This window comes from Capricornis sumatraensis, chromosome 2 (assembly GCF_032405125.1).
Source record: "Capricornis sumatraensis isolate serow.1 chromosome 2, serow.2, whole genome shotgun sequence".
Lineage (NCBI taxonomy): Eukaryota > Metazoa > Chordata > Mammalia > Artiodactyla > Bovidae > Capricornis > Capricornis sumatraensis.
In genome coordinates, this window is record NC_091070.1 from 14189993 (window position 1) to 14214424 (window position 24432).

At 39.9% G+C, this 24432-nt stretch overlaps 2 protein-coding genes across 2 annotated transcripts in view; both read left to right on the forward strand.

The window, feature by feature from the left end:
- Nucleotides 1-24432, forward strand: part of SPTLC2 (serine palmitoyltransferase long chain base subunit 2) — a 102828-nt gene that overhangs the window by 42421 nt on the left and 35975 nt on the right. Inside the window, exons 4-9 of the mRNA XM_068963712.1 lie at nucleotides 1859-2007; nucleotides 3710-3834; nucleotides 4919-5012; nucleotides 8980-9085; nucleotides 9778-9997; nucleotides 14024-14150. Coding sequence (XP_068819813.1) covers nucleotides 1859-2007; nucleotides 3710-3834; nucleotides 4919-5012; nucleotides 8980-9085; nucleotides 9778-9997; nucleotides 14024-14150 — 821 coding nt within the window. The remainder of the gene's footprint in view (nucleotides 1-1858; nucleotides 2008-3709; nucleotides 3835-4918; nucleotides 5013-8979; nucleotides 9086-9777; nucleotides 9998-14023; nucleotides 14151-24432) is intronic.
- Nucleotides 5217-5864, forward strand: LOC138071088 (GTP-binding nuclear protein Ran-like). The gene has a single exon (XM_068962511.1). It carries the CDS (start codon nucleotides 5217-5219, stop codon nucleotides 5862-5864), a length of 648 nt encoding a protein of 215 aa, XP_068818612.1.

Sequence of the window (24432 nt, forward strand, 5' to 3'; positions counted from 1 at the left end):
GTGTCTGAATTTATTTATGGTTATTTTGATTTCTCAGATGATTCAAGGAGTGTTTTTACTTCAGTGGATTGAACTGTTTAGAAAACTAATTTTTTTTAATTGGAGGATAATTAGTTTCTGCCATACATCAACATGAATCAGCCATAGGTATATATATGTCCTCTCCCATTTGAACCTCCCTCCATCTCCCACCCATGCCAGCCCTCTAGGCTGTCACAGAACACAGATTAGAAAATTTTATATACTCATAAAATTTTGTTTATATTGTACAAGCATTTCATGGTTGTATGGTCATTTTTTTTTTTAAGATAATACAAATAAAGTGAAGGTCCCCTATGAGAACTAACCACTGTCCTTTTGCAAATCCACCTCCCCACAAATGCTCACTTCCTAGAGGTGAGGCTTGTTATCAGCTGATTGTCTGTTATTCCTCCAGATATTTTCTGTGGCATATGTATGTAGTGTATTACTTGGTCATAGCAGTACTGTGGTCCACAGTGTGTGTCCCCTCAGTCGGGTTTGTGCTTTGTCTTCATGTCTCATTAAATGGTGTTTTTCCCCCAAAGCAATAAGTTGAATTGGTTTGTCACTATGCAGTTACAGGAGAAGGCAATGGCAACCCACTCCAGTACTCTTGCCTGGAAAATCCCATGGACGGAGGAGCTTGGGAGGCTGCAGTCCATGGGGTCACGAAGAGTTGGACACGGCTGAGCGACTTCACTTTCACTTTTCACTTTCATGCATTGGAGAAGGAAATGGCAACCCACTCCAGTGTTCTTGCTTGGAGAATCCCAGGGACAGGGGAGCCTGGTGGGCTGCTGTCCATGGGGTCGCGCAGAGTCGGACACAACTGAAGTGACTTAGCAGCAGCAGCAGCACACAGTATTTTGATTTACAGGAATGGGATCTTAATATAGAAAGTATTTTACATCTTGCTCTTTTGCTTGCTAACATATCAGTAACATCTTTCTTGTGCCTATTCACAGCAAGCTCATTATTTGTAGTGGCTACTTAGCAGTCTACAATATAGATACATATAATGTAGAACACATTGGGCCGCCTCATCCTATCTTAAAAACCCCAGATCTCTGAGTTAAGACAGCAGCAGTTTATTCTTTGTCTATACTTCATGACCATCTTAGACCGGTAAAGCCTTTGAACTGTGATGTCCTTATTCTGGGGCCCAGGGCTGACTGTGCTTCCACCGTGTGGAATGTCACTGATCCATGTACCCGAGAAAGGGACATGGGATGAATTGTGTAGTGACTTGAAGGATCCTTAAGCGTATATCCTTTTATATGTGTGTAGGAATTGCTCAGTCAAAAATATGTATTGAGTTGGCCAAAAGGTTCGTTCAAAAACGAACATTTCAAAAACCAGTGTATCTTTTGATACGTAAGTACTGCCAAACTGCCCTCCAAAAGGAAAAGATACTCTTATTTACAGCTTACGAAAGTGTCCTGGCCAACACTGAATATGGTCAGTTTTTTCTTTTTTTTTTTAGTTAAAAATTTTTTCGGAGTCATGCTGCATGGCTTGTGGGCTCTTAGAGTTTCCTGGCCAGGAATTGAACCCAGGCTGCAACAGTGAAAGCGTCAAGTCCTAATCACGACCACCAGGGAATTCCCATGATGTAGTGAGTTTTTAAACATCCCTATTGATAAGTGAAAACTGATATTTTGTTTTAATGTCCACCTTCCTAATTGGTAGGTGAGCTGAGCTGCTTTCCATGGAGACCATATTCTCTCTTAATTCCTGCAGATGGTGCTTCCTTTTGTATTATCAATAAGTTTATTATCACATGTAAGTGTTTGACTTGCTCCTGAGTTTCATGAACTTTTATGCTGTTAAAATACAGGTACACAGGGAATGTAATTAAAGATGTTATAAACATGGGTTCTTACAACTATCTCGGATTTGCGAGGAACTCTGGACCATGTCAGGAGGCAGCTGCCAAAGTCCTAGAGGAGTATGGAGTCGGAGTGTGCAGCACTCGGCAGGAAATTGGTAAGCGTAGGCTATTAGTTTGGTCAGCTCATGTTCTTAACTTTTTGTCTCAGGAGGGAAAATACTGATACAGAGCTAGAATATGAATATCCAAATACATACTTTGCTGTGGAGTTTAGATCAAGTGAAGAAGGCTTTATTTTTCTAAAGTGATGAATGATTTTAATGCTTCAGTGTGTTTTGAGATATTTTTATCTTTTCCATTATGTTTTACATACAGACTATCTCTAGAAAAGTTACATTAGGTATTTGTTTCATTTATAGCTTTAATGTTGACTTTATTGGTTAAATGGTAGTGGTTGAGAGAACTTTATACTGGTATACTGAGCCATGGGCAAAGGAGGGTTAATCTGCTTCCATACTGGTAAATTGGGGCTAATAATAATTCCTACTTTATAGGGCTGTTTCAAGAATTAAATAGGCTAATTCATGTAAAGCGCTTATACCATGGTAAACCCTCAGTAAATGTTAACTCTTTTATTATTATTACAAGTCTATAAAACATAAAAGCAAACAGGTGTCTACAAAGAGATTTAGTTGATTTAAGCTCAAAGGAAGTCTTAATTTTTCCATCTTGCTCAAGAGAACTGATAACTATAAAAGTTATAAGACAACTTTCTGGATATTTATTCCTGTGGATCACCCCAAAACTTAGTATGTTAAAGCAGTCGTTCATTATGGTTTCTCGTGGGTCTAGAGAATGGCAAGTGCCTCTGGGTCATTCTTCCTTGGGATCCCCAGTGATGTGCTTAAGGGAGCCTTATGCAGTGATGACACAGAGTAACCACACCCTATATCTTTATGTCCCTGTATGAATTGCTTGAACATCTTGTCTCTCTTGATCTTTATAACAATGTCATGAGGTAGATAGATGAGATGCTATTATTGGTGTTAAACAGATAAGAAACAGAGGCCCAGAGAGGATAACTCACTTGCTTAAGCTTTAAAAAACACATAGCATCCTAATTCAGCAGTCTTCTTTCTCAGCATCTTTTCTCTTCTGCATGTAGCCAGTATCATTGATGAACGTTGTTCGGTCCTTATGGATTTGAGCACTGATTTAAAATCATAATACCAAGTTAGGGAAGGTGTTTTTCAACTCACCTTTTGCTACATAACAAACCTTTCCAAAACTTAGTGGCTCAAAACAGAAATGTATATTTATTTGCTTGTGATTCTGTCATTTGGAAAGAACTTGACATTTATCGCAGCTCCATGTGGGGTCACCGGGGTATTATGACTGAGGATAGCGTATCCATGATAGCGTCACCTGCATGTCTGGCACCTCAGCTGATGGGTGAGCCCTGCCCCTTCCTCCTTAGTCTCTAAGTGCCCTTCCCTGTCCACATGATCTCTCTTTACAAAGGCTTTCTAGACTGTTTTACACGGCAGCTGACTTCAAATGTATAAAAGCAGGTGCTGCCAGGCCTCCTAAGGCATAGACCTGGAACCAGCATGTGTGAATAGGAATGGGAGACACTGCTGGCAACCCTCTTTACAGAAATGCCACCACAGGTGCTGCATCTGGCTTTATCCAGCTGTCGTATCTTTATGAGCCTTGACTCTTCATGATACTGACTCCTTCATTAGACTTCAGTCTGAAAAGGTTATAACACAGGCTGTGGTTTCTTTTTCTAAAGTCATGAGTAACTCTTAAATTTGAACTTTGGTGACATTGACTTTCATTAACTTCTTTACGCAGGAAACCTGGACAAGCATGAGGAACTAGAGAAGCTTGTGGCAAGTTTCTTGGGAGTGGAAGCTGCTATGGCATATGGCATGGGATTTGCAACAAATTCCATGAACATTCCTGCTCTTGTTAGCAAAGTAAGATTTCGTCTGTCACTTATGAAAGCTCCCTCATGTATATCTTCTTTTGTTTTGTAAAACATCCAGGCAAGCCAGAAAAATTTTGTATAAGTGGAACCCCTGGAAACTTAAATCAGTTGAAGCTTTTTTACTGGAACCCATGATTTTTTTCTGTATTGCCTTTAGATGACTGTTTCTTTCTTCATTTTAAAGGAATTCTTATAAATAAAATGTCATAAAAGACTAAAATAATGGAAGAAGAGATATTTAGTTTGGAAATTATTAATCAGGTTGTTTTTTCTAGTAGAAAAATATGAAAATATATAGGTCCCTAATACTTGTTACTGTAATGCACATTGTTCAGAGATATACGGGCAAGGTGTGAGTATATGTGTGTGTGTATGCGCGTGCACGCATAGAGCTTCTGTGTGTGTGTGCATGCGTGTGTGCGTGCATGCATAGAGCTTCCCAGGTGGCACTAGTGGTAAAGAACCTGCCTGCCAATGCGGGAGACATAAGAGACTCAAGTTTCATCCCTGGGTCGGGAAGATTCCCTGTTGGAGGGCATGGCAACCCACTCCTGTATTCTTGCCTGGGGAATCTCTGTGGACAGAGGAGTCTGGCAAGTTATGGTCTATAGCGTCACAGAGTCAGACATGACTGAAGTGACTTGGCACTCACATATGCATACATACATATATATATATATATATATATATGTGCAAGAGAGGAGATTTAAACACAACTGTATTAACATCACATTAAATATAAACGGTTTGTATTTCTGATTAGAAGACGGATTGTCAAGTTAGATTAAAATTTTTTTGTAAATTAAAGACACAGGCTAAAAGTAAAAGGATGGAAAAAGTTATAGCATATAAACAATAATAATATGATTTATATAATATTTAGTATGTAATAAGCTAATAAATATTTTATAATATCAGTATTATAAACAAAGACTTAGAGCAAACTGATACCTTTGCCATTGTGCATACTTTCCCTAGTAAGATATAATTATTAATGGTTTTAGCGTTTTGTAGTTCGTCTACCTAAACCTTTCCCCTCAGATTCTTATCTTCCTCTCCTGGTGGTTTTGCAGGGTTGCCTGATTCTGAGTGATGAACTAAACCACGCTTCACTGGTTCTGGGAGCCAGACTGTCAGGAGCAACCATTCGAGTCTTCAAACACAATAGTGAGTTTGCTGTGAAATCTACTCTGGCTTTAGGGTTTAGGATTGTTTGGATTAGTGGCAGTGGTAACAATTAGTTACATTAACAGTTGAAACTGTAAATGAAACTGAAGTACCAATACCTAAAATGTAAGTTCTGGTCCTGTGTTTTAAAAGTTGCTATCTGAGTCAGACAGGCGTGGCGACGCTTCTGGAAGTAACATCACAATGGCTGCCCAGGGAGAACCCCAAGTTCAGTTCAAACTTGTTTTGGGTGGTGATGGTGGTACTGGAAAAACTACATTCGTGAAGCGTCATCTGACTGGTGAATTTGAGAAGTATGTAGCTGCCTTGGGTGTTGAGGTCCATCCTCTTGTGTTCCATACCAACAGAGGACCTATTAAGTTCAATGTATGGGATACAGCCGGTCAGGAGAAATTTAGTGGACTGAGAGATGGCTATTATACACAAGCTCAGTGTGCCATTATAATGTTTGACGTAACATCAAGATTTACTTACAAGAATGTGCCTAACTGGGATAGAGATCTGGTACGAGTGTGTGAGAACATCCCAGTTGTGTTGTGTGGCAACAAAGTGGATATTAAGGACAGAAAGGTTAAGGCAAAGTCAGTTGTCTTCCACCGAAAGAAGAATCTTCAGTACTATGACATTTCTGCCAAAAGTAGCTACAACTTTGAAAAGCCCTTCCTCTGGCTTACCAGAAAACGGATTGGAGACCCTAACTTGGAGTTTGTCGCCATGCCTGCTCCTGCCCCGCCAGAGGTGGTCATGGACCCAGCCTTGGCAGCACAGTACAAGCACAATTTAGAGGTTGCTCAGACAGCTGCTCTCCCGGATGAAGATGATGACCTGTGAGGCTGGGGCCCAGCGTCAGAAGTCTGGTTATATAGGCAACTGTCCTGTGATGTCAGCGGTGCAGCGTGTTTGCCACTTTATTACATAGCTAAGCACAACATGTGCTTAATCTTTGGATGCTGAAGGAGATGGATGGGCTTTGGAGTGAATGTGGAAGTTGAAGAAAGACCTTCATTTTTTTGGCCTGCATATTTAGGTGGTTTGGAACACAGTTGTTTCCTCCTTGAGTTTCAAATATAAGACTGCTATAGTCACATGACAGTATTGAGAGGTGGAAGCTTGGTTGTTAACTGTCATTCCCATTCCTTTCCATTTAGAATCAGAATAAAGTTGTATTTCAAATATCTAAAAAAATAAAAGTTACTATCTTTCTCATTGGAATAAAAATAAAGGCTGAAGGAAGCCTTTTGGTACAAAGTAAAACATTGTTCTTTTTCTGACTTCGAATTTTTCATCTTCTTTTTTTATAAATCACTTGTTCAGTATGCATTCATACTAGATGCCTGTCTTGCCATCACATTGTGGGTATTGAAGCGAAGTAAAGCAGGCTTCCTGATCTCCAGGATCTCTGACTGGTTGCTAAAGAGACTGTAGACAAACCAGCAGTTAGAATACAACAGATGAATACTGAAGAGCAGATATGAGCAAGTGCCATAAAAGCAGAGAGAAGCGGCACTAAGCCAAGACTTTCTCCCTAAATGGAAATATCTTAGTGCATTATTAATCGTAATAAAAACACACAACTTTCCAGGTTCAAATGTTCTTGTGTAGCAAAGAGATATGATCAAACTGTTTAATATCATCTTTTACCAAAATGTGTAAAAGGTAAAAGACCTTTTTACCAAAAGGTCTAAAAGACAGAAGTCTTTTAGACAAACGTCAGACAAAAGTCTAAAAGAAGGAACACTCAAATACTAGATGTGTGCCTCTGGATGGAAGGGTTACAGACGGTACCTTTCATCTCTGTCTTTGTCTGAAATGCTTTACAATGAGAATGATATATACGGTATTTTGTTTTATGTAAATGGGATTTATGAAGCACTGTTGTATGACTTGTTGTTTTCTTAAAACACATTGGGAACTATGGCAGTACATGTGCGTGCCCTCCTGTAAGAGCGAGGTGGCAGGCTGTACTCTCATTCAGTCCGTCCTTCCGTTTGAACATCCAGGCTGTTTCTGAGTTTCTCTGCTAGAAGCAGTTCCACCTACATTCATATTTTCCTCGCTAGTCTGATTAGTGCCTTAGGGTAAATTCCCAGTAGTCTTTAGAATACATGGTTAAAATGATAGAAATTTGCTATACTTTTCCAGATTGCCTCCAAGCACTGTACAGATTTTTACTCAGCAACACCTGAAATCAAAAACAGTGACTGTTTCTACTTACAGGCCAACATGTATCATTTAAATTCTTTCCTAATCTAATAAGTCCAATAACATTAATTTTTATTTGATTATTAGGTGTTGAGCAACTTTTTATACAGAGTTATTGTCTTTGTATTTCTTTGTAAATTGATGTTTTTCAAACTGTTTCTCTTTTTACTGCTTATAAGAGCCCTTTGTGTTGCAATATTTTTTATTTTTAACTTTGTTTTTAGTGTCTTGCTGTGTGGCCTTACTGAAAGGTTGATGTTGTCACACTGTTTTACGATTTTTGTTTGGATTTTGTGTGATGGCCTTTCTCATTCTCAATTATTCTCTTACCTTTTCTTCTGGTCATTTTGTGGTATATTTTTTGTCTAAATCTCTAATTTACATGGGATTTGGAGAGTATACTATGAGAAGTATTGAATTTTGTTTCCCAAGTAGATAATATGGTCAAGAATTCCATAGATATTTTCTTTCATGTAAAATTTTGAATCAACGTTTTATTTTTCTCTTCCTTTCTCTGTATAAACAGAGGAAGCTAAAACAATGAGTCCATTTTTACTTGTCTTCTGCTAATTGCCACACATTGCCCTCTGTAGCAAGACTTGCAGCTTCAGATCAGATTTTTTACTTTGTGGGAGCATCTCCTTTTTCTGGGTTAGATACCAGATAAGATTGCTTTGTTATGAATAACTGAAGGTGTAAACAGTCAACTTTGGGCCATTTTATTTGTGTCTACAGTGTGTGTTTTTATTATCTTACTTCTCTTTTCTACCCGTTATTTTATAAAGAGAGCAAATCTGTGTGACTTTATAACCCCTCCCTTCAGTGATGAACAGTAAGAAACCAGATTTATGACGGGGGTGTCTCCCACCCCTGATAAATATACCCTAAACTTCATATTGCATACATTTTTGGGTGGAGGACTCTTAAGGGTCTTGTTTCAGGACATAAATTTTAAGTGTGAAGTCTGTAATGGTAGTAACAGTGGTCTTCCAAGTGTTTATCTTGAACAGGAAGGTTATTCTTCTTAATGCCAGTATGCCCCAAGTGTTTGCTAGGCCATGTAATTGCCGTAACAGCAGAGCCCCAAGAACTTGGTTGTAGGCAGATAGCTGGTCAAATCAAACATGGAACAGTCTCTACTGATTGCCAGGCTTGTTTAACGTATAGATTCATGCCTGTCCAGACTGGTGTTATTTTTTAATCACTACCAAGATAAAACTATTTAACAAGCTTTTATTGCATATATCCTAGGTGAAAGGAAATGGGGTATGCACTTAGAACTTTTTCTCCCATATTTGCTGTTTAGAAGGTATATGTGTTTATAGTAGTTTATTCTCATTTTCTTACTCAGCTTTCTTTATGCATTTACTTCTGAATGGCTCACTAGGATTAAACATACATTTGATTGTTGATTGTTTAAATACTAAAAAAGATAACTGAAATTTCATGAAAAAAATTGGTCATTTCATAAGCATGCCAACCAACTAAGTCAACTTTACCACACTCATTTAATTGAGTTTCTGGTCTTTTTGAACACTTGTTAAATTTTAAATGAGATTTTAATTCAAGTTATCAGTAGCCTACCTATTTTGCCCCATTTTTCTTCTGTCTGATTCTAATTATGTTAATGTCCTTTGCTATCTGAGGCATGCTTCCTAAATAAGAAGTGTATATTTGCATTTTAGGAATAAAGTTAGAAAAGAGGAAGATACTTTGTGCTGAAATTCTATTTTGTGTGCTACAGATATGCAAAGCCTAGAGAAGCTGTTGAAAGATGCCATTGTTTATGGTCAGCCTCGGACACGAAGGCCCTGGAAGAAAATTCTAATCCTTGTGGAGGGAATATATAGGTAATCCTGCTATATTTATTCTGATGTCTGATTTGCCGCATGAAGTCATAGAAGTTTTAAGTTGAAGGGGACACTAATCTAGACCCCTCTGAAAACTAAGCAGACAGAGTTTCTGACTTGTTAAAATACCTGGGCGTCTTTATTCTTTTCATCATGCTATATATATCATCTCCAAGTCTCCTTTCTTTCTGGGTCCATTATTTTTCCACTGTTTGTATAGGGAGTTTACACATAAGGAAAAGAATTAGAATATGTTTTCTAATGTGTCAGAACAAATTACATGCCACTTAATTTTAAGAAATATTTCATATTGTTTACCTGTTTGCAGCCCTTGTAATTATTCTCCCACCTCCTAATGTTTTTTATTCTTTTGTGTAACTTTAATTATACATGCAATATATGCAAAGTCAAATGTTGCCTGTAATTACAAACTTTAGAAGAATCTACTGTGACCTCTGTCCCTCTGTGGTGAATTAAGGTCACTTGTATTCTGGTGTTTGTTTTAAAAGATCCAATCTCCTTTCCTCTGGATATCTGCCTAGCCATGGCATTGTCTGTCATTGCCAGTTTAAAACTACAAGCAGCATTGTCAGATCACGTAAAAAAGCAATGAACTTAATAAAGTGGCCCCCTCCTGGTTTTGAGAGTTAAAGAGTCTCAGTGTGTGTGTGTATTTTGCCCTGTTTTGCCAGCATGGAGGGGTCTATCGTTCGCCTTCCTGAAGTGATTGCCCTGAAGAAGAAATACAAGGCGTACTTGTATCTAGATGAAGCTCACAGCATCGGGGCTCTGGGCCCTACAGGACGAGGCGTGGTGGACTACTTTGGCCTGGATCCTGAGGATGTGGACATCATGATGGGAACATTCACAAAAAGCTTTGGTGCTTCTGGAGGATACATCGGAGGCAAGAAGGTAAACGGGCCCTGACAATCGAGCAGTTAAGGTACACTAAGGCACTGGCTACTAGATTTCAGTTTTGGGAGGTAGAGTCCCGAACTTGGATGTGGACACCCTAAATTTGTTTGTGGATCAGGCACCTGGTGGCAGCAGGCTTCACACTTCGGCCCCCTCTGAGTGCCTCTGATAAACCATGGCGGGTTCTGCTCATTGTCTGTTGTTTTCCTATTGGAGTTTCGTGCTAAACTATATCCCGGTCTGAGGACAGAATACCCTCTTGTACGAAAGAGCACACAGGGTGCTGCCTGTTGGCATAGTCTTCTGCTGGGTCTGAGTGGTGGTCACTATTTCAGACATAGCAGGGATGTCATGGGAGCCAGTGGGGACAGTAGACCAGTTTCTTCCCCTACCCTTGGACTCAAATGCGTCTTGAGTGAGCATCAAGACAGGAGGAAAAGAATTACTTTGCTGGCTCTGGTGTACTGCAAGGCATTGTCTTTGCCAATCCAAAAACTACATAATGAACTCCGAGGTATTTGAAATCAGTATAGCATGGTGGTAATGGTTGAGCCACGGAGACAGAACCCTAGGTTCGGGTTTGAGTATTTTCCTAACTTTGTGAGACCTTGGGCAGAGTACTTAATGTTTAAGTTTCCTTATCTGTAAAACAGAGATAAGTGTGCCTGGCTCACATTTGTAGCAAGGGCTTAACAAATAATACATGCCCATGCTGTAACATGGAAATAGCCTTGAAAGCATTATGTTAAAGACGTCAGTCAAAAAAGCTCACCAGTTACAGTATTTCTTTTATATGATATATCCAGAATAGGCAAATCATAGAGGCAGAAATAGGTTAGTGGTTGCCAACTACTAACGGATATGAGGTTTCTTTTTGAGGGAATGAAGATGTTCTGAAATTAGATAGTGATGAAAGTTGGACAGCTCTGTGAATGTACTGAAAGCCACTGTATTCAGTCCAGTTCAGTTCAGTTGTGTCCAACTCTTTGCAACCCCGTGAGTCGCAGCATGCCAGGCCTCCCTGTCCATCACCAACTCCCAGAGTTCACTCAGACTCACGTTCATCGAGTCAGTGATGCCATCCAGCCATCTCATCCTCTGTCGTCCCCTTCTCCTCCTGCCCCCAATCCCCCCCGGCATCAGAGTCTTTTCCAATGAGTCAGGTCTTCGCATGAGGTGGCCAAAGTACTGGAGTTTCAGCTTCAGCATCATTCCTTCCAAAGAAATCCCAGGGCTGATCTCCTTCAGAATGGACTGGTTGGATCTCCTTGCAGTCCAAGGGACCCTCAAGAGTCTTCTCCAACACCACAGCTCAAAAGCATCAATTCTTCGGCCCTCAGCCTTCTTCACAGTCCAACTCTCACATCCATACATGACCACTGGAAAAACCATAGCCTTGACTAGACGGACCTTTGTTGGCAAAGTAATGTCTCTGCTTTTCAATATGCTATCTAGGTTGGTCATAACTTTTCTTCCAAGGAGGAAGTGTCTTTTAATTTCATGGCTGTAATCACCATCTGCAGTGATTTTGGAGCCCCCCAAAATAAAGTCTGACACTGTTTCCACTGTATTACACACTGTGAAAAAGAGAATACTATAGTATGTGAATTGTATATCAATAAAACAGTTATTTTAAAAATCTATACACAATATTAGGAAAACAACAATGTATGTCAAGTATTTGTACATGGTACTCTAAATGTACTTAAATTCCTCTTTAAAATTCGACCCTGAGAATCTTAAAGCAGGGACTTTCTCTTTATCATTGATTCCTTTTAGATAAACCCCATTTTCAGTGGTTTTGGTCAGGTTAGATAGATTTTTGCCCTAAATTTTTGTTATTAGGAAAAGGCTATCTCCAGGCTTACTTTGGAGAATTGATTGCTTTTTGGTAAGATTTGTTGCTACACCAAAAGATAGAAAAATAATGCTCTGGGAGAGCATCAAGATACAATATATTTACCTTTTTATATTGGGTTTTGTACAATATTTTGTATTTTCGAAGTAACACACTATACTGTTTCCTGGTTGCATTTTGTGTTTCCTGGTTTGGTTCTGAAACATAAGCTTCTTTGTATGCACATTTTATTTAAAGACTTAGTGAAGTTAAAAGGCATCAGAGAATAGGGATATACAATTGATTGATTGGAAATTTTTCTTACTGGCAGACAAGGTATTGTTTAGTTATTTTTTCATTCAGTGAGATAGCTTTAATGTTCTTACAAAAAAACAGTAAATTTCTGTTTAATTTCTGCCACATTTATATCATTTTATAAATCTCTGTGTATCTGGAGGATGTTTAATGTCTTTAAAGTTGATATTAGAGAACTGTCTTTCTCTTACTCAGGAATATAAGGATGGGCTTTGCAGGCATGTGGTAAGATGCAGATGATATTTGCTGTAATACTTAGAAGTAAGTCATATCTAAAAGCAATCCAAACACTTTCTTTCTTGTTTAACTGAGGATTGCAGATCTGTTTATAATATTAAATGATATGTTCTCTAAATTTGAGGTCTTTTTTAAAACTAGTTTTTCATCCTTCCATGTTGTGGCATGTTTAAAAAACAAAACAGGAAATTCCCTAGTGGTTCAGTGGTTAGGACTCCACGCTTTGACTGCTGAGGATGTGGGTTCAGTCCCTGGTTGGGGAACTAAGATCCCACAAGCTGTGCAACATGGCCAAAGTAACAAACAAAACAAAGCCTGAGGACGTTGCATGTTGTTGTTTAGTCGCTCATTCATGTCCAACTCTTTGCAACCCCATGGTCTGCAGCATACCAGGCTTCCTGGTCCTTCACTATCTCCCAGAATTTATGCTCAAACTCATGTTGATTGAGTCGGTGATGCCATCCACCCATCTCATCCTCTGTTGCCCCCTTTTCCTCCTGCCCTCAATCTTTCCCAGCATCAGGGTCTCTTCCAGTGAGTTGTCTGTACACATCAGGTGGCCAAAATATTGAAGTTTCAACTTCAGCATCAGTCCTTCCAGTGAATATGCAGGACTGATTTCCTTTAGGATGGACTCGTTTGATCTCCTCGGTATCCAAGGGACTCTCAAGAGTCTTCTCCAGCACTACAGTTTAAAAGCATCAATTCGTTGACAGTCAGCCTTCTTTGTAGTCTAACTCTCAAATCCATACATGACTATTGGAAAAACCATAGCTTTGACTATACTGACCTTTGTCGGCAAAGTGATGTCTCTGCTTTTTAATATGCTGTCTATGTTTTTCGTAGCTTTTCTTCCAAGGAGCAAGCACCTGTTAATTTCATGGCTGCAGTCACTGTCTGCAATGATTTTGGAGCCCAAGAAAATAAAATCTGCCACTGTGTGCATTTTTTTCCCCATCTATTTGCCATGAAATAATGGGACCAGGTGCCATGATTGTTGTTTTCTGAATGTTGAGCTTTAAGCCAGCTTTTTCACTCTCCTCTTTCACTTTCATCAAGAGGCTCTTTAGTGCTTCACTTTCTGCCATAAGGGTGGTGTCATCTGCATGTCTGAGGTTATTGATATTTCTCCCGACAATCTTGATTCCAGCTTATGCTTCATCCAGCCCTGCATTTCACATGACGTACTCTGCGTATAAGTTAAATAAGCAGGTTGACAGCATACAGCCTTGACGTAGTCCTTTCCCAGTTTAGAAACAGTCTGTGGTTCCATGTCCAGTTCTAGCTGTTGCTTCTTGACAGGTTTCTCAGGAGGCAGGTAGGATGGTAGACCCACCTCTTGAAGAATTTTCCACGTTCCAGCAAATGTGGATCCTTTTGTTGTGACCCACACGGTCAGAGGCTTTAGCGTAGTGAAGCACAGGTAGTTGCTCTTCTGGAACTCTTGCTTTTTTACTAACCCAGTTGTTGCTGACAGTGTGCTCTGCCCGTGTTGGTGGGCCTTGTGTCTCAGACTGGCATCCCCAGTCAGGACTGCTGAGGGGAGGAGCCTTCCTTCACCCGGGTGGAAGGCAGAGAGGTTGCCAGTGCGCCCACCCACGGCCTCTAATGACTTGCCTCTGTGCCGCCCCCAGGCGCTGATCGACTACCTGCGGACGCATTCCCACAGCGCGGTGTATGCCACATCGCTGTCCCCGCCTGTGGCGGAGCAGATCATCACTGCCATGAAGTGCATCATGGGGCAGGATGGCACCACCCTCGGTAAGGCCTGCTTTCCCTGGAAAGTTTCCTGGACTCAGTCAGTACTCAGCCGCCAGACCTGCTCTCTCTTCTTGAGTTTTTTCCCAAAATGAGGAGTCAGGGATACTTCTGGGCAGAGCTGACGAGTGTGTGAGGTCTTGGTGTCTGTGGCCCCTTTTCAGTGTGTCTGCACATGCCAGGACAGCTAGCCTGGCTCACTGTAGCCTGGCTCTACTGGTTCCCCAGGCTATAGTTGCCTTGTCTATAGACGGTGAGGCTTTAATCTCACTGTCCTACGTATTCTCGGTAAGTCTTAGGTGATAAATCTTCACAGTCTTGAATTGCATAATTTCATGTGAAGATATAAATAATTCACTGGGTAGTGATGTTTCATTTCCATAATATGTAAAAGCTGCTGTTTCCATGAATTAGTGTCCTTTATTTAATGCCTTTTATTTCTACTTTAACATACAATAATTAATAAAGGTCATCCTGAATCTATTTATTCTGTCTTTGATAGGTTTTGTAGTCCAAACTAGATGCCCTGACTTAAAACATCCTCAAGTGAACAAGAGTGTTCACTTCCTAATACTTGACTTTTATTTTATATCACTAGAGGGCAGCGTTGACTATAGAAATACTATAATAAAAGGGGAGCAAGCGGGGTTTTTCTTTTTTCACTTTGAGAAGAATCTCCATTGTGAGTATGAAACGCATTTGCTTGTTGCTTTTTTAATGCTTCCAAAATCAGTTTTACTTTTGTAAAACATTATCAGCCTTGATAATCTCCGCTCTTCAGCTATGTAATATTTCGTGGTACGATTGATCTGGCTTGCACTGAGAAAACAGGAAGAAAGTAGTGCATCTCATTTTCATTGATTTGAGCCAGTTTTCTTAAATTAGAATTTCACCTTAATTTTTTTTTCTGAGCTGTGGTACATACATTGTTGTTAGCTCTTGGAAGTGTTGATCATTTTCAGCTTCATAAACTGATTCCTGGGGAAGAAAGTAATTCAGTAATGTTGTGAACACTGCATGTAGCTTTGTGAAAAGGTCCCTGTTAATAGAACTACAGTGTTATCTTCTTTCTTTCTTATAAGGTATTGCTGGAAATAGTGTGCTTTGACCTGAGTATATATACATGCTTGTATATGTAAGTGTATGTGTCTCTGCTCAGACACGTATATGTATATGCATAGCTATTATTTATCTAGTTATTTGACATAGGTTTAGGTGACTAAAAAACAAAAGTTAACAGTTATCAAAGTTACCTTGGATTCTGTCTTTGCCCGATCCTAGAACATGGATCCAAGTGATGTGTGACCTCTGGATAAATGACTCATCTGTGCTAAACGACGAAATCTAGGCTCTACTGGTAGAGAGAAAATGAAATGTGATTAGATATAGGCTTTGGGTTAGCACTTGTTTTCCAGTTTATCTGTTGCCTCTGTAACCACCCTCTAAGCGTAGTGGTGTGACACAGCAGCTATCTTCACTATGCTCACAGATTCTGTGGGTCAGGAGTTCAGTCAGGGACGGCTTGTCTTTGCTCCACAGTGTCTGGGTTGAACTTGGAAGACTGATGCCTGGGGGCTGGGAACACCTGGAGACTTGTTCCTTCACACATCACCTGGGCTGGCATGACTTGAAGGTTGGACTCAGCTGAGCTATCCTCTCCATGTGGTGTGAGTCCTCATGGCCTGTTGACCAGATAGGATGCTGCAGAGAACATGCATTCCCAAAGGACGTGCTGAAATCCCCATGACGTTCTCTGATCTTCTGTTAAGAGCACGTCACCAAGGCCAATCCAGATTGCAGGGCGTAGGGGACCAGACTCCACCTCAAATGGGAGGCAGGTTGAAGAATTTGTAGCCCTTTTTAAAACTTGCCACCACCAGCTTTTAGATAATATATTTTAAAATCAGTCCCTAAAACTTCTAATTAGTATGACAGACTTCTGTTGGCTATATTGTTTCTCTCAAAATATAGGATGATAAAAATCTAACCAAAAGTAGTTAGTTTTTTTGGGGGGGTGGCCCCTCCATGGACTGTAGCTCTCCAGGTCCCTCTGTCTGTGGAATTCTCCAGGCAAGAATACTGGAGTGGATAGCCATTCCCTTCTCCAGGGGATCTTCCCAACCCAGGGATTGAACTCAGATCTCCTGCATCACAGGCAGATTCTTAACGTCTGGGCCACCAGGAAAGCCCCAGTAAAAAATACATTTCTTATAAAGCCTGCTACCTCATCCTATTTAAGTTTGGCCTGATTTTTTTTTTTTTTAGATTTGAGTGGGTTAGGGTAATACTTTTATGGCATTATTGAACACATCTTTTCATTGTCCTTGAAGAAGAAAAGGTGGAATCTGGCAGTAGCCTTTTCACTGTGCTTTAAGGTAACCTTTAAAAAAGAGGTATCTGCAATTAATTACCTGATGTGATTTTATAATAGAAGTCACCTGCCTTGAGAGAAACTTGATCTCATTTGTTCAGAACATTGAATCCCATGAACTCTGCAAACATTGAGTATCTCACTGTGTATTAATATTAGACTCTGTAAATCAGAATTTGTAGACAGTGGACATCCAAGCAGATCGCTTGAATGAGCTGTGTACTTGGGGGTCACTGGGGATGTAGAGGATAGTGGGCTGTTGTATTAATCCCAGAGATTACCATGTCATAGAGAAATGGAAGTTTTATTAATCATTCACCAAATACTTGCGTGCCCACAGTGTGTGGTAGGTGCTCTTTCTAGGCACTCCTGATTCATCAAAGAATAAAATACCCCCTTGTGGGCCATGCTGTCTTGTGGGGTTCTAATACGGGAAATAAAGTACACAGTTGCCAAAAAGTGGTAAGTACTCTGGAAAGAAGGAGGAAAGTATGTGTTGGGTTCTGGAGACACAATTTACAGTTTTAAATAGGGTGGTCATTGAGAAGGTAAGATTTTATCGAGCCCTTGAAGGAGGTGGAATTTTACCCCTGAAAATCCAGGGCAAGAAGGTCCTGAGATGTAGATGACTCTGTGTTCAGCAGTAGCATGGAGGCCACTGTGGCAGAAGCATAGTTGTATAGGTGGAGTGCATGAGGGGGGTGAGCAAGGTGGGTCACAGGTAGAGTCTTATGTTGATATGAAAACACAGGCACACTGGTTCTCTTGCCTTGTGTAGTACCAAACTCAAATTCTTGAACAGTTTCTGTGGGCTGCTTAATGCAGACAGAATTATGGCCTGTTTCCCAGAGGTTAGGAATTTTATAGCCCCTTCAGATTTCATGAAAAGTACAGAATATAATATATCCATGCTTACCTTTTGAAGGAATTTGTCTGGAGATCAGATTTGCTTACGAGCTATACTGATACTTTTCTTTGAGTGAGTCTCAGTAGTGCAGTGAACCGGAAATGGGGGAAGCAAAGCGTGACCCATATATGAACAGAAGGGACTGTTACATGATAATATTGATATTGCAAATGAATAATGGTAAATACCTCACATGTGAATGTGAAAGTCACTTAGTCCTGTCCAACTCTTTGTGACCCCATGAACTGTACAGTCCATGAAATTCTCCAGGTCAGAGTACTGGAGTGGGTAGCCTTTCCCTTCTTCAGGGGATCTTTCCAACCCAGGGATCGAACCCAGGTCTCCCACATTGCAGGCAGATTCTTTACCAGCTGAGCTGCCAGGGAAGCCCAAATACCTCTTTCTGTTTCAGAATAAGAGGGCAAAGGTAATGTAATGTCAGTGCTTCGTCCTGAATTTAATGTTGGTTTAAGGGAATTGGAGAAGGAAATGGCAACCCACTCCAGTATTCTTGCCTGGAGAATCCCAGGGACGGGGGGAGCCTGGTGGGCTGCTGTCTGTGGGGTCGCACAGAGTCGGACACGACTGAAGCGACTTAGCAGCAGCAGGAATAAGAAGCTGGCTTTCTTTTCATGTCCTTAATATAATTTTCTGACTTTGTCATCAAACATACAAGTATTAAGCATTATTTGAAATAGCTCATTTTTGACATACTGTTTTCTCCATTTTGTAAGACATAATAGTTTTATATACTTGCACACCTTTAATTTCTCTGTTGTGTAAACTTATTTCACTGTGAACAGTCCTTCTTGTGGGGCCACTCTAGTTTTTCCTCACCAAAGAGGATGTTAAAGCAACAGAATTCCATTGTAGATGGGGCTGAAGACAGAGAAGAGTCACCAGGATCTTGATTTCTTTTTTATTTATTTTTTCCTCCTGTTTCAGTTTCAAATAATTCAGAGAATTGTAGGGCTAGAGGCTCTAGGTAAGCTGCAGTTAGCACAGCCTTTTTTGGTTTGTTTTTGCCCTGGGCCACTTGTACTCCCACCTGTATGTCCTAGTTTCATTACCACACCCTTACGTTGAGACCCAGATTCACTTTTCTGAAAACATTTTGTTCGAAAGGTGTGTGTGTGTGTGTTTTAAGATCATGAATTTACATATCTCTTCTCTAAGCTACTCTCTTATTGGAATTGTTAGCATTTTATATATGATCACAAATTTGTGGCAGAATTTCATTTTTGAGACTGATTTAACAGCTTCAGGGGTGCGTAGATCATCTCTACTGAAGCATTTATTTTCTTTCTTGGCTCAGTAAGGACCCTTGTTCATTTGCAGGTCCCTTGTTTCTATACAAAGACCATCTTTCATTATGTCTTTCATTTTTAAATGTATATATTGTTTTGTTTTTGAAACTTCCTACAACTTCTGGGGAAAAAATGGAAATTGTAGGGGAAAATAGGAACGTTCTAATCTTCCTTGGTGTTCTTGCTTTTCCCAGTTGGTATAAAGGAAGCAGGAGCAGGGAAAGAGAACTAAAAATTATGAAAAAAAAAGTCACAATAGTTTAAAATGTCTGTCCCTCAATTTCACGATGTAGACCTGTGGTCACATGGCAGAGTTAATGTCTGTCAGCATAATGTTCTGAAATCTTTTTCTTACAGAACAGTCACAAACTTACATAAGAATTGGAAGTACAGCACACAAAAATGCTTTTTTTTCTGAATCATTGATGATCTTATGCCCCATCATCCCAAGTGCTTTCGCGTGTACTTCCTGCAAAGATGTTTTCCTACATGGCCATAATAAGCCAGTCAAAGCAAGAAGCTTGCACTAACACATGAATATTGTTTAATTAACCAATGTGAGCACGCTGTCACTTAGTGTCCGTGAGTGATAGTGGCACACTGCTGCTCTCTGTTCCTCAGGCTGGCGTCCCGAGGGTGTGGAGTGGGGGCCAGGGCCGCCTGCTGCCCTGGGTTGCTTCGTCTCTCTGGTCTTCTTCAGCCACAGTTCCTCCGTCTTTGACCTCTGTGACGTTGACACTTTTAACAATTACAGGCCAGTTATGATACAGAATATCCCTCAATTCAGGTTCATCTGGTGTTTCCTCGTGATTAAGAAGTTAAGCTGCTTTTTCTCATTGTATCCCCTCTTCGTCTTCTCAGCTAAATACAGTATAGCGCTGTCTTCAAGTTCTGTAGGCCTGAAATCATAGCCGCCTTTCCCCATATCTGAGTTGCTTCTGCCTGTCACTTCTGCCACGTGCCTGTTCGCAGGCCCTGACTCCCTGTTCCTTAAACAGTTGCACCGCCCGTTCCTGCCTTCTCTCCAGTCTCCTGTACCGCCTGTTAATCTTCCTGACAAAAGCTCTGTTGTCGTCTGCCTGAAGATGCCGAAGCAGAGGATAACGGTGCTCAGTAACTCCTAGCTGCTTATAGAATGAAGTCAGATTCATTAGAGGATGTTTGAGATCCTTTGTAGTTTGATTTTTAACCTTATCTTTTCCTGTTTGTACTCTGATTTAAACCAGTTTGGTGCCTCTGACAATTGGGTGATCTCCTGTCAACCCAATGCTATTCGTTTTTCACAACAAACTAAAGTGCTGTTTTTTATGACGCCTCTGTGTTGATACATGTTTTTTTCTCCCAAAAACTGTGTTTCACAAGTTTATAGTTTCACACATTTATTGTCTCACAGAGCTAATGCTTAATGTTTGAACAGTGTTTTCTTCAAAGTGTATAAATCAATAGACTTACTTGCTAGATGTCATTGTTGGTGTCCCAGCCCTAAAATACTACATGTATAATGAAATCTCTAAGCTTTTGCATTGCAATTTTTAAAGGTAAATAAGGTTTTTATTTAAATTTTTTTATATCTTTTATACAATTTTAATTTTACTTTCCATTTATGGTTATTACTAAATATTGGCTCCATTGCCTGTGTTGTGCAACACATTCTGAGCCTACCTTTCTCAACAGTTTGTGCCTTCCACTCCCTCTCCCTATATTGCACCCTCTTTCATTATAATTTTGACTGTATATCTCAAGTATTTTATGTTACTCAATTTTTTTTCTCTTTAACATACAGCTAACTATGCTTGTAATAGCATAATTCCAGCAAGTATATGAAGTTTATTGTTGCCACATTCAGCATGTCTAAAGATTTTTGGTTTTGTCTTGAATGAAGTTTCCGAGTCCTCTGTATCTTAATAGTATTCACACTGTTTTTCCTCTTCAGCAAACATTTTTGGTAATACAAGGATGAAATGTAGTAAGGTATTAGAATAATGCTGTTGTAGAAAGATGGAGACTTTACCAAAAATGAACTGTAAGTTAATAGGCAGTATTTTTGGGCAGTAACTCCAAAGGCTTGTTGGTCAGTTGATGCAGATAGATTGATAGCCTAGTATTTCATAGTATAATGTGTGAAAATATGAGTTATTCCAAAGCTATACATATGAAATTTGACTAACTCTTTACTGTAGTTTTACTATGCATATGTCATCTTCCTCTTTAGATTATTAGTTCTTTAAGGACAGGAATGTATGTCTTGCACCTCCTTTGCATCTTGAATACTAACTACTATAAGACCTTAGAGTAAATAATTGTTTGACTTGATTTTTCTCTAAATTGTTGTCTATCTTCCCCAAGTAGAATATAAATTCCATGAAAACAGGGAGTTTAGGGCCACCTTGTTTGGCACATAGTTGTTGTTTAGTTGCTAAGTCGTGTCCACTCTTTGTGACCTCGTGGACTGCAGGGTGCCAGCATACCCTGTCCTTCACCGTCTCCAGGAGTTTGCTCAGATTCAGGTCCATGGAGTCAGTGATGCTATCTAACCTTCTCATCCTCTGCCGCCCTCTTCTCCTTTTGCACATAGTAGGCATGCAGTACATATTTGGTGAATGGTTAAACGATTATTACTCTGATGCCTTGAAGACAGGCAACGTAAGACTTAGTGACTTACGATTTCATCCATTATTTGTATTCTTAAACTCTGAGAACTTATGAAATCTAGACACCTAAGTAGAGGATAAGATAAATAATTCACTCAAACAGGATTATTCTTGGATTGAAACTTCATGTATACTGACCACTGTTCTTAGAATTATAGGACTTAGGGAAATTAATATTTTAATATAATCTTTGATATGATGCTGTCACTGCTTTTCTCTTAGTGGGATCGATCTTCATGCTTTTATGATACAGTTAGCTTGAGCAAGAAGCAGCCATTTGTAAGCTAGTTTTCAGAGCCAGAGAAGGAAACATTTGTCCCATTGTAACTGGCCAGTGTTGTAGCTCATTAATGATACAGATACAGAGACTAGCAATCATTGGAAGAACATTAAGAATCAAATTAGGATGGAGTAGTATCTTATAAACAGGACTTATAGATAGGTAATTCCAAAGCAGATTAGACTAAACGTAAATACTTGCTTGCCATTAAACACTTCAGTTTTCCTTTAGCCTCTATTTCATTCCAAGTGAAGATATGACCTGTGTCAGATGGTAGGATTTATAGCACTGTATGTCCACACAGTGCTTCTGTTCCTTCTTTGACTGTGTGTTGGCTTAATATGATTTCTCTCTTTTTTTTTTTCCCCCTCCAAACCAGAATTAGTGGATCTGAAGTAGTTGTTTCATAATGATAATACTGTGAGCTGTGAAATGTTAAACGGGTCTCTCTCAACTTAGGATAAAATCAAAACTAATTGTTGGGGGTCAAAAAAGAGAAAACACTTAGCCTGACACTTGGAAAACCTTCTTTTGTTTAACAGAAGTGTAGTGAAGCATTACTGCTTTTAATTAGTTTCTCATCTTGGGGTTCGGTTATAGGTAAAGCATGGAAAGTTTAGCTATGGTTATAAATCAGAAGCATCAAGAACCTTGACAATATGAAGTAGCCAATAGAAGGCAGGAGATACAGAAAGAGGGTAAGGAAGGTGAGGAGCATGCAAATGTATTGGTTTCTTTTTACTGTACTTAGTGGAATCAGTGGATACTGTCTTAAATTTACAAATAACATGTTTTGAAATTAAGAAATAGTCTTTAGGGGTTTCCCTGGTGGTTCACCACTTAGGACTTGGCGCTTTCACTCCTGTGACCCGGGTTCCATCCCTGGTGGGGGAACTAAGATCTCACAAGCTGTGTAGCATGCCCTCCCCAAAAAGATAGTCTTTACGTTTATGAAGATAACTAGCCACTACGAGAATTTTTAAATTAGTAATATTACAAAAAAGTAGTGGTGGTTAGTGGACAAAACATGGAAAGGAGGAGTCCAGATAGATGCCTTACCTAGACACCATCCAAGATTGACAGAAAAAGCAGCAGAGGGGCAAGGATGCCATTCGGCATTTCTGCACCAGCCACGAGGAGACCCTGAAGCAGAACCTGCAGCTTCTTGCTGGGAGTGGGAATGGAGATGACTCGGTGGAGGAATGAATTTTATTTTACCAGATTGAATATGTTACTTTTATGATTAAAACCTTTTTGTTTTAGATTCCAGAGTACATTAATAACTTCCATGGAAGTAATCCTGCTTGAGGTTGAAAGTAAGGCTTAAACATGCACTCAAGTAGTCTGTGGTTGATTCTTAATAAATGTTTTCATCTTTCTTGTGGAAAGACATGTTATTCTTTGGTGACAGGAGTGTAGAGCCTTCAGAAAAGCAGCATGCAGGGCGAGTTGAGATCCTTTTCCTACCCTGCATTGTGAGCATACCTTTCTTTTTCCCAGTTTTTTCCGCATTTCCTCTCCAATCTGTATGACTAGAATGATGAGTAGATCCTGAGAGCCGTGTTCCTTAGGAACCACAGTAAGGTACCAGTGGTTGGGAATTGTGCATGTACTCTTGAGTGGACATGTGAAGTTAGAACAGGCTGATGAGTAGGAAAAAAATAGAGGAAATTCTGACAAATTGCACAAGACATTTGAAATTCTAGATTTTGCTTCACACATCACTAATCCACATCCAGTAATGGAAATTTAGCTGTAAGATCTATTCATGAATCAAGGCAAAATGTCTGGCCAAAGCAACTAAAACTGTGCTTTTCCATTTTCCAGAGCTGGGCTTTCATGTGTTTTGATGTCCAAAGACATAGTCCATAACAAGCATAGCACCTAGCTTAGTGTCTGAAATCTAGTAGCCTTTTGATAAACTTGCTGAACAAATGAATGCTCACATGATCCAGAAATATTAGAAAATGGATGAATAGGTTCTTAGAGTAAGTTGTATGAAAGTGTGAAAGTGAAGTCGCTCAGTCGTGTCCGACTCTTTGCGACCCCATGGACTGTACAGTCCCTGGAATTCTCCAGGCTAGAATACTGGAGTGGGTAGCCTTTCCCTTCTCCAAGAAATCTTCCCAACCCAGGGATCGAACCCAGGTCTTCCACATTGCAGGCGGATTCTTTACCAGCTGAGCCACAAGGGATAGCTGAATTTTAAAGCCAGAATGGCAAAATTATGGAACGAAATAAGCTGGTTAGGTACATCTTACTGATAGATTGTAATATGACAGAAGTAACTTTCTTTGTAGAAGCTGTACGTTTTGTACTTCTTAGTATTGAGGGGAACTGAGAGCCCATTGGGCAGATTGAGGTTTAATTAAAATTGGGTTCGGCTCATTTGGATTAATTCCTATAATAGACTTCTTAATGAGGTGTTAAACGATCACATTGAGAATCCCAGGAACTGTCCAAAGCTAACTTAGAACTGAGAAGGTTTTTTTTTTTTCAAAAAGCCTTCCTGGGCCCCCACACTGAGGGGGCAGGACTGTTAAAAGAAAACAGTCTTTGAGGGGGAGGGAGTGGTCATAAAGAGATCTTCCGACACCCACTGGTTATGTTTGGCAGGCAGGCTTCTCCTTTGGTTGAGCCTGGGTCCTTTCTTTCTGATTTCCTGTGCTTTCTGAGGCTAGGAGTGCTTGAGTTCTACTTTTTTTTCTTTATTATTACATATCTGCTTTTATTCTTAGCCACAGTACAGTTTAGCAGTGTATCTAATAC

What these genes read in the sequence shown, in the direction of transcription:
- LOC138071088 (XM_068962511.1), top strand. Translation starts at nt 5,217, where the DNA reads ATGGCTGCCCAGGGAGAACCCCAAGTTCAGTTCAAACTTGTTTTGGGT.